The 10608-nt window shown below is 37.3% G+C and overlaps 1 protein-coding gene across 6 annotated transcripts in view; it reads right to left on the minus strand.

Moving 5' to 3' along the window:
* LOC111267806 (corticotropin-releasing hormone receptor 1) overlaps positions 1 to 10608 on the minus strand; it is a 48342-nt gene that overhangs the window by 35488 nt on the left and 2246 nt on the right. For 5 of the 6 annotated variants that reach the window (XR_002684849.2, XM_022846314.2, XM_022846316.2 and 2 more), the window contains exons 2-3: positions 4456 to 4599; positions 958 to 1043 (exon numbers count right to left, since the gene is read on the minus strand). Coding sequence is in view for 5 of the 6 variants with exons in the window: in XM_022846314.2 (XP_022702049.1) it covers positions 958 to 1043; positions 4456 to 4599 (230 nt within the window). In the remaining variant the exon portion in view is untranslated. The remainder of the gene's footprint in view (positions 1 to 957; positions 1044 to 4455; positions 4600 to 10608) is intronic. The other variant, XM_022846317.2, reaches the window with a different exon arrangement.

The following is a 10608-nucleotide window of genomic DNA, read 5'->3' on the forward strand; positions in this document are numbered from 1 at the left end:
CCTCTAAATCTTGTACCAGTGTCCTGGTACTATGCCAGTCGCTTCTCGGTACATATAATATATATGTACTAATAAAAGTATTCAAGTATCCTGTTGTTTCAGAGAAATTCGTTAGAATGAAAAGCGGAAGGTAAACGATTAAAAGGAAAAATAGATTCCCTAGGGTAAGCAGTCCTGCTCACAAAAGCTTTGAAAGAAATTAAACCAATAAAATAACGTTTACTTCTTATATATACTATTATTAAAAGATGTATAATACAATATTAATAAAACGAACGACGATATCCAAACGTGTCTGTAAGCATATTCATCTGTAGATTATAGTGAAAATAATAAGATCATGGCTAGTATACATTCTGATTGTAGAAACTTTCCATCTTTAAGTTGCTTTAAATTGCTTGAATCAGATGGCTCCTAGAGTGAAACAAAATACGATGCTTGTTTCCAAGCGTTTTTGAACTTAGTGAGTAAATGCCTAACTATTGCACCGCTGTACAGTTTCAACATCAATGCTGGAATCTAACATGATGTTAGTCTCTAACGTCGGTGCTGTCAGGCAACCATTGGGCTAGATAGGGCTAACGTTGTCAATCTTCGTTATATAATTTTTTTTACGAATTTTTTTTAGTATTTCCTATTCGTTTCTTACGCAAAATGAACTTTGTGTGTATATGCCACTACCTTATGATTCCCCGAATCCTATTGTATGTCCCCTTCGAACATTATTACATAAAGCTAGTAAGAGATGATTTAATTCTGATAACCTCTTCAATCGGATCAGAAAGTTGGTTTTAGTTAGAGGGAACGCTCTATATGTATACCACTACAACACAGAAATATACCCTCAAATGATAGTAGCTGGTCTATGATTCGCTACAAGCAAGGAACTATGACGACGAACTACTAGCATCATTTTCCTAATCCAGTTTCCTAGTAAACTTATTGAAAAAGACATACATTGATCAGTGCTACGCACGCATTGTAGTTGGTCTGATTCTCCATCCAACGGCCATTTTGCCCACAGACACGATAAGCATGGGCATCTGAAACACATAGAAAACGACAAAAATAAAGCCCGTTGATTTAACGCACCAGCAGACGATGTTGGCCGTCTTGAATTCTATCCATTAGTAACTTATATGATGTATAAAATACTTCAATGAAGTTCGAATTGCCGCGCCGGGAATCGTTTACGATTTAATCGATCTCAATCCAAGTGAAAAATTTCCTATTATTTCCTAAAATAAAAGCCTCGTTTTATCAAAAAGTCCTGATTGCAAATGTCGGGGGGACTTCGCCTCAAGTCGAACACGATCGTAGCCATAGCTGACTATACGCGCTTTCTCACAACCAGGCCGCAGAGTGCCAGCTGCTTCACTGATATGTGGAAGCTGCCAACGGTCACACATGTATATATAAACTTCCAAGACCGATTTGCATATGGCATATAACTGCCGGAATCCACACTTCTACGTGGCTGGCCTCAAACAGACAATAAACAGGGAGCGGAACGAAAATTACTTTCTATTTATTACCTAACTGTGGGTCAGGTGTGAACTGCGTTTAGTTTATTGTTGCGATGTTTCAGCATCGGGCTCCGGGCTAAAAAAAAATCGGCTATAAAGGATCTAGTAAAAATCATCTAACTATTCGTCTAGTTTTATTACAGACTCAACAGCTCATTTAATAGTACGTCAGAGCTCCTGTTTATTCCCAAGAAATTCAACTCGAATGTATATTTAGACTTTAAGCATTGGTTACCTTCACCTAAATGTACATTTATGTTCAAGCTGTGTTCAGGTCCATGCGAACAAAATGAGCATATAAAGCGTCACAAAGGGGACTCGAATCGTTGCTCATTCAGAGGTTCGAACCCATCCATCCAGCCGCTGATCCTGATTAATTAGAGGCACGCTATAGCCACAATGTGGGCCTTCTAGCACTAATTACCCCACTTCTTTCCGGGTGTGAGATGTTTTATAGTTCTTGCGGTTGCCGTCGTCGTGTTTTTACTTTACAGCGCAGGCAATAAACAGCGCCTCTCGAATGGTTAAAGTGCGCGGAAATAACGCCGCGCTTCTAGAGCTGATACGGAAGCTGAACAACGGTCACAATGACAGAAAGTCAGCATTTAATAGATAAAACCCGTCATTCGTTTTCAATCAATGTCCATATACGCGGTATTCTTATTCGAGGACAATGCTGCTTAATGTATTACAGAAAAAAAGAGTAAAAGTGGAACACAGGAAGAATGGGTTTTCAATTATGCAACAATATGATAATGAAGATGATTGTATCGTTTTATTTGGTAAAACTGTTCTGTGTTTGAAGACCGTCGAGCAGCAGGGTTTTGTTGCCATCCTGGCCATAGCCGATCTGCCGCGTAGCGATATGTCAAGATTAGTGAGTTTAGCTACTCTGGAAGTATGGCTTGGAACAATGTGCTTCTGGCACCGCTTTGCACAGCAGGTCGATTGCCGTCAATCAAAGCTCAAAGGGGAAAACATATAATGTGTGCTCGTAAGGTACGTTAAACTGAACGCTTTTACCTCAGCCATCATATGGATCAACTATTGAGCCAGCTTTTTGGGTTTTGAATCTGGGAGCCATGATAGTGATGTTGCTGGGTTTTTTCAACTATAATTCACAGAGCCAATGTGACGTGTTATCATATAACGTGCGACCAAAATTACTTCAGTTAATAAAAATGTTTTTCTATTCTAAATGATTTCTGATATTCAAACAGGACAATTGAGAGAAAAAAATGTTCCTTACATTTATCGTTCTGCTAATTTCTACCGTATGGATAATTCCATCTGATATTTAAGTATTTAGAGGTTGGCATCGTCCTATATACTTTTATGTATAATAAAAAAAAACCTTAAATATTGTGCCCATTTTTGTATAAGAAGGAAAGTTTGCAAAATCAAATGTGGGCCAAGACGATGTACCGTAAAAGAATGTTTAATTTTTGTTAGCGTTACCTAAACTGTAATATAGTGGTCGTTTAGTCAGCCATCTTCTCAATACGAGGTTTATAATGTGAATTTAACGCAAAAAAAAACTAATTCATTTATTAGCAGTCGTCGTTTCCGTACCCCACTTCCAACGGATTTCCCTAGCCCAGCTTTTGTTCATTGAATCCAACACCGGAAATGGCTCAGACGAAATTAATAACCCTCACTGCCCTGACAGGTAAACTTTTTCTTTTCTTGTTTGTTTTGTAAAATCTTTCAGTATTTTAGTCGTACAAATATATATATATATATATATATATATAACAGAGATTTCACAGTTAACGGAGGCAGCTGAAAAGGGTCTTACGCAACCGTTTTCAAAGAAGCCTTATAAACGCGGTTTTTCCGATATTCATTCTTACATTCAGCTTCTATACGATGAAAGTTCAACTAAAGACGATCGATTGGTTTTGGCCATACCCGTAGTGTTCTGCCTGCTTCTGTAACATAGTACCACTTCCAAGTGGTTCGAACGGCATACTGGAACGTAACATTGTCTTGGATGGGACATAGACCGTATATCGTAATGTAAGTTGTCGTGAACTTTGCAAATAATTTTCAAGTAAATCGTTAAGATGATCATTTTCTAGAAGAGGCTGGCACAGATTGTGGCAAGTAGTTGTCACAAAAGCGATTTTTGTCCACTTTGCCGGGTTAGCAACTTTCGCCGTCTTTACTAAACTTAACAGGTCTCCGGCGTAGATCTAGCCAGCAATCTCTACATTTTACTGAATGAAAAAGGTGCCACCAACGTTTCCCCGTAACCGGGCGCGTTATCACTACGTGCATCAAACATATTGCATAGATATATATATACCACAGGATGAATTCTTGAAATACGTTTTCTGTTTAGAGTTTTAAGTTGAAATCTGTAACTACTCCTTTGAAACGAACTAGGTTATCATCATTTAGATGCCAATATCTACTTAGACAACTCAGGACTCAGGAGCTCAATTATAAAAAAAGAAAGCTTTATGACTTCTATTATTATTATTATTATGCCTATGATTGAAGTGTACAAAACAAATGCGTCACATTTTCAGGGAGTACTAGTAACCGTTTATAACAATCCTATTTTACAGTGAGCAGCTAGAGAAGTTTTTAGTGTTATCATACAATGATCTAGTCGGCCAAAGTAAACAGCATTCCTGACAGAGTCCCAAATGTGCTAAAAATCAACATATAACATATGTTTTCGTAATTATCAGTACACGGATTGTCTACGTTGTGGTTTTTTACGCTTAATTCGCGTGGGAGTTGCTTTAGTAGGCGCACAAATATCGCGCTAGGGATAAGCTGGAAATAGACCGCACTTGGAATTTATACCATAGGCGCTTCGTAGATCATTCCTCGTTTGAATGGCTTTCGAAACGTTATATGGTGCGATCGAGACCGAATTACGTAAGGCAGATTAGAGATAAAAGTATGTACTATTTACCTGTGTGGTCATAGATATGGTGCGTTCTTCCAATATTAGCGAGCAGAGGCTTACAAGGTTTCTCAGCAGATTCGCCTACCGGTACTGGCGGCCAGCAGGAGATGCCGTCCCAGACTATCGGACACCATGCTAAACCAGAGCCAGCTGTAATCAATCCGAATTGTCATGAAAAATTAACCGCTAGAATTTAATTTCTAACAATATCACACTGGTCGATGGCAGAACTTAGTGCTACTTAATAAAGCTCCGAAGCCAATAACATAAAGTTGATATAATATTTAAGCTATAATTTAACTCGACAACTATACGTAATGCATTTTCATTCGGAAAAATATTGCTTTCTTTAAAAATCACGCTGCTAACACTCTATCTTACGCCAAAAGATGTCCCTGATACTTTTTGCTCCTTTTATACAACGCGGATATGCCTTTTTTTTCTTATTCAAAACGCATCACGTGGTTTGGCCCTGTATCACCCGAAATTTTGCTAATCAGAGATTGGGCTAGTGGTCCCGGCGCTTCGTCTTGAACCAACGCTCTAAAATGGCCTTATGGTATAGCTGTGGCAGGCCGATCTGTCCTGTCAACGCTAGCTTCACGTTCTGAACTTCGGAGAAAGCACTGCAAGGGTAAGTATTCTTAACTATTATTTGCTCTGCGGAAGCCTCTTATAATGCTCTTTTCATGTTCTGCACAATCCTCGGCATTAAAAAAGCGAGCCTACTGATTATGGCCCTTATTTTTATGAGTTCCGATGCAGTTACGAAGCGACATTGGTTGGGAAAATCGTGGCGTGTTCCATCGCGAGATTGACCTAAAGATTCGTTCACATAGGCTCGGAAGCAGAAACAGAGTACAAAAAGCAGAATTTCGACCTATTGTATTTTAGCTCTACCTATTTACTGAATATAATATGAGTCATAAACAACCTAAATTTTTTTTCATTACATTTTGTTTAGCTATAAAAAATTTTTACATGTATGTTAGTTTTGTGATTATTCATAGTTTACAGAAGTTTACATGGGGAGTCCTAACTGTATAAAAAATTCAGTGTTAAATAGGAGTTTGATATCTTTCGCTAACAGGTATACACTATTTCCCTTAGCAAAACAAACGCGAAAGCTGACAAAATGGCTCCGACAAATTTTCGAAAAACGTTTTTCTAGACCCGTTTCTCCACAGTCCAGACCAGAGTCTCATCTCACGCGATTTAGTGGCGACAATGAAGTTCGTTAACTGATTTTTATAGTCATCAATGTTAATTTTTTTCATTTTATCTATAATCACACACGTTATTCGTTATCTGAGTGGTAGGAAAACTACGATTATAGGCCGTACTTTGAATGAACTTGCTGGCGCAGCCAACGACAGCTGAAAATCTCAGATATTAGTTCCCTATAGGTCTATTAACTGTTAGGCTATAACTTACTTATTTGACCTTTTGAGCGCATTGTAACACGATGGACATGAAAGATAAAAAGCTGAAGCAGAATTCATCTGTGTTCATTTGTTGAGGTGCGCTCAGTGTTCGATAAATGGAAATTCTTTCCGCTTTTTATAGCATATATATTTACGGCATTTATTTTATATATTTACGGCATATAATGGGTATAAGACATCTAGCGATATCGTACACGATTGCTCTCTGGGTCATATTTAGGTGACACTATACGGCGTCTAACGATGAGTATGTAATTTTATAACAGTAAGGAACATCTTGTAGCGTTTGCATTTATCACATTTAGTTTACGCTCATATGAAACGAATCTACATCAATGAGGCGACAGAGAAGAATCCCCCGAGCCACTTTTTTTTGTGAACGTAGACGCCCCCTCTTTGTTACGCATCCATTTGTGTCTACTACATTTGGACATCGAGTCATTCGAACGTCTGTTCCCCTATCCGAGTCAAGAATCAACGAGCGTGCACCTTCGCGCGAAATCTGTTACCTAGAGAAAACAGAAGAAACTCACGCCGCCCAAGTTTCTTACCTATTAAGACCTCGAGTATGTGGACCCTGGGCCTAATAAGCAGAGAACCTGGACTTATGAGTTTCCGTGTAGGAAGGTTTGAGAAATAAAAGCGAAAACAAAAAAGCAACCCTTGCGGTTGAAGTTTTAGTTGGCATGACGTATTTCTCGAACGCAGCCTAGCTGAGACGTTAGGTATTAGAGGTAGGATATCTATAGCTGAAGCCACGTATTTTCTCTCTCTCCTACCACAGCCAACTGGCCTTAATCGGTTTTTTTTTTAGCAAAAAAACATAGCTTTCCCACTTCAATAACCCTTTAGAAATAACATCAACTTATTCATGTCTTATACAAGTTTGGTTCTGGAGCCTGACTTTCGTATCATTTCAAACTTCCCGTCGAACTAGTGGCACATTCAATCATTTTTTACATGAGACTCTTTAGTTTTGAGGACTGCAGTAGAATTGCCACAGATGAACTTTTATCAGATGTTGCTTTCTAGCGATACGGTGCTTTTCTTCATAAACCGGGCAGCTGCAGAATGGTTGCATTAAGGATAATGGCTTTTTTTTTTTTTTACAAAACGCTTATCAGGTCTGATATGTCACGTTAAACAAATTCCTAAGCAGCGTCCTATATAGTGAGCATTTGTTCATGACTTGCTGTAATTCTGCCCCTTCTATATAATTTACAGCGCCTTATCTTAGGTATTTAGTATCATTGGTTCTTGCAAAGACGTGCAAAAGGTTCAGTAAACATGTAAAAATATCCGGGGAGCTAAGGCATTGCACCTACAGAGATGGGCCAATTTTTAAATTGGCGTAAATATGCTAACTTAGCCTGACGTGTAAAAGGGCAGCTACAAAAATGACAACTGAAACATGGTACATTTTTTTAATATACGACTGCTGAAAACCTTCATTCCATTCTCGCAGAACTAAATGCAGGAAATTGGGTATACTCGTTAGGTTGTACCTCATCTGGGCAATGGAAACTGTTTTCAAAAAAAACTTCAAAATCAAGTTACAAAGAGCATCAAGTAGATCACGATCAAGACAGGAAAAGCCATTGCCTTAAAACGAAAACATGGAGGGAAAAAAAAAGCGAAATAGACAGAGATAACAGTTCGCCATGATTTTAAGATAAATACTATTATGTTGTTTTGTGCGAAAGTAAACTTGTGTAAAACTTGAATAGAACTATGTTAAGTTCAAGACAGTTAAGTTTTAAAATGTAATACTTGAAATAACGTTTTTTTTTTCTAGCAGTCACCTATTAACTTCAGGTTAGTAATGATTGTCGCATAGTTGAAACAATTAACCGTCACTAGACGCATACAGAATAATAAAAAAGAAATAACATCTTTCTAAGTCATAAAAATAACATCTTAAGTTTTTCGTATAGCTGATGAGTATACTTTTGCTGAGATGTATAGTGTAAATGCAACTAGACTACTGCGGGTTGCGTACGAGTTAAGGTAACCTCGAAATTGGCTATCAGTTACTTAGAAGATTTACCCTCTTGTTTTTTTTTTTTTAAAAACTGGCCTATTTTCGTTAAGCTGCTTTATGAAATCCTTGATAATAGGCAACGCTATCTAACCATCAATAGATTAACATAGTAAAAATTTTAAGAATATATGTAGATATGTGTATTGCTGGATACTGGAAGAGTGTTGATTTAATATCTGTTAAAACAGCAGAATGGTTGAATAACAAGAAGATTTAACTGACAATGTAAATGTAACAGAGATACTATTTCTCTATCCCTTATAGTATAGTGTTATCGAATCTTAGTATATATCTAAAAAACTATCTTAGCTTAAAAAATCTTAGCTGGAACCATGGCTACTATACTCATTCATATGGTTTTATTGATTAATACCGCTTAGTTTACTTATAATATAATATTATCAGAATATTAGAAGCGATGCCTCTGTCACAAATATATCTCAGGGTCAAGTCTGCTACGATTTCATTTTGTCCTATTGATGTGAAATGCAGATCCTCCAATTGTCAAAAGACTTTACCGTTGTGATATATATATATATATATATATATATATAACAGAATAGTTATTATTAATGCAACAAGCTAATGTAATAAACGTTTTTCTAAAAAATCTTCAACATGGGCACCTTTGATTCTTTTCACTTGAATTTTCAGTGAAGGGAGCCCGCCTTTCTACTGCTTGCTGTATACTTTGACAGCTAACTAGTTAATCTTCTGAATTGAAAACGGTCTTTTTTGTGGATCTTTTTGTGTGTCCTTCGTTTGATCATTCAAATTGTTGGGAAACATAGAACAATCACTAAAGCAACTTGATAACCTGGCCCATAAGAGCATTGATAACCCAAAGAAAGAACAACGTCTAAGACACAGACAAAATCCGTTACCATTTGAATTAAGTTACTAAACTGCTGAATATTTTATCATGGAAAAAAGACAATTACTAAAAAAAAAAAAAAAAAAAAAAAAAAAAACCTGCTAGCTTAATTAGCTAGTCAGGAAGAAGAAACCGTTTTCAATAGGTTTCAAATTATTATAGTATTTATCTTATCCTTAGATCCGTATGTATATTTAAATTCGAAAGTGTACTCCACCATTGTTGTTTATGCACCATCTTCACAAAAGTGACATTTCTTCCTTCTTGACAGATCCTTGTACAAAACCAATGGTGCTTGAGCGTGATTACCATAGGAAAAGCTCCGCTGGTTAACACGACTCTAATTTAGACGATGTTCAACAATTCGATTGGTAAAGACAGGGCAGACCAAACGTGACCGTCTGAGCTTCAGTTTGCTCTTCGGCAATCTTCAACGTCGACAGGCGCCCTATTAAACGAATTAAAAACGACTGTAAATGCTCAGAGAGGATTAACAGATTACATAGTTCCCTGGCTTCTTGATGGCTCCCTTTCCTTCCCCTCAGTATTGTCTACGATACTGTTCCATGGGCGCATATCACAGACGAAAATTTTAAACGTCATTGTCTTTTAATTAATCCTGCCAGTAGTCTTCAACAGGGAACCTAGAGAAAAACCTAGGAAAAAAAATACAATAAATATCCTAGGAATAAACACGTTTTTCATCGTGATTTTCGAGAATCGTTTTTTTCTTTTTCGGTTTAGGCAAGAAGCAAAATACATGTCACTTTATGGATCATTCGAGATTCAGCAACCATATTTTATATGTAAATAAATTCTTGAATAATGTATATATATATATATAAACTGACTTATAAAAATTTAAAAAAACGTCTGCGACGTTTAACAGTTCGAGGCCTTGAATGTTTCGGAGAATCTTTTCAGGCGACAATCACTTCAGATCGCATTGATACATGAACTATCCGTATGATGCCATGAGTGTGTAAATATGTAACAGCATTTATACAAATCGCGATTCTGAGAGTTGTTTTTTATGCACATAAAAACAAGTTGAAGGACACACGTTTACTATTGCTCGCAGGCAGCGCTCAATTATGTGATCCGTTGGAGTCTAGTTAAGTGGTCACGATAGTTACCTATGAAGATATTGTACAATGAATGCATAAGTTATTCAATACTTGTGTATGGTTAAGTTTAGGTTTCTGTTTGTGTTAATTCACTATATATGTGATGTGTAGTACGCTTCCTAATTACGACTGTTTCAAAAAAATTGTTAATACATGATATCTAAAACTCTAAACGCGCGTGCGAAGTCGATTGTTTACCACGACCCTAGTGCGAGCGTAAAGAGCCGCGTCTAGAAACCTAAAGTAAGCGTCTATTGTAACCGTCAACTTAGCGGGAGCGTTGAGTTAAAGGGGGTAACCAGAAAAGTAAAACTAGGTAGTGAGAAAGAGCTGTTTTTCTCGTGAGCTTTCATTGGGGTAAACAGCTGCCATCGTAACCGTTATGGAAGCTATTTTGTCGGTTGAGTTTTAGTGCGCCTCAGAAAGGGCAACAGGCACAACTTTTTTGTTCGACTTCCCCTTTTTTTACCATGGTTGGCCCGTTTATGTCGACCGCAACTAGAGCGTGAATCGTTACGTCCATTGAAGTCAGATAGTGATAATTAGCGACTGAATGGACAGCCGATAAATTTCCTGAAATAAATGCTTGGTTTTGCAAAAAGTTCAAAATTAAGCTCGTAGGTGCGGTATCCGCTCGTGCTTTTGGCTGCTTTATATCTATCTGTCTATCTA

Source organism: Varroa jacobsoni, unplaced genomic scaffold (assembly GCF_002532875.2).
Source record: "Varroa jacobsoni isolate VJ856 unplaced genomic scaffold, vjacob_1.0 scaffold_1224, whole genome shotgun sequence".
NCBI lineage: Eukaryota > Metazoa > Arthropoda > Arachnida > Mesostigmata > Varroidae > Varroa > Varroa jacobsoni.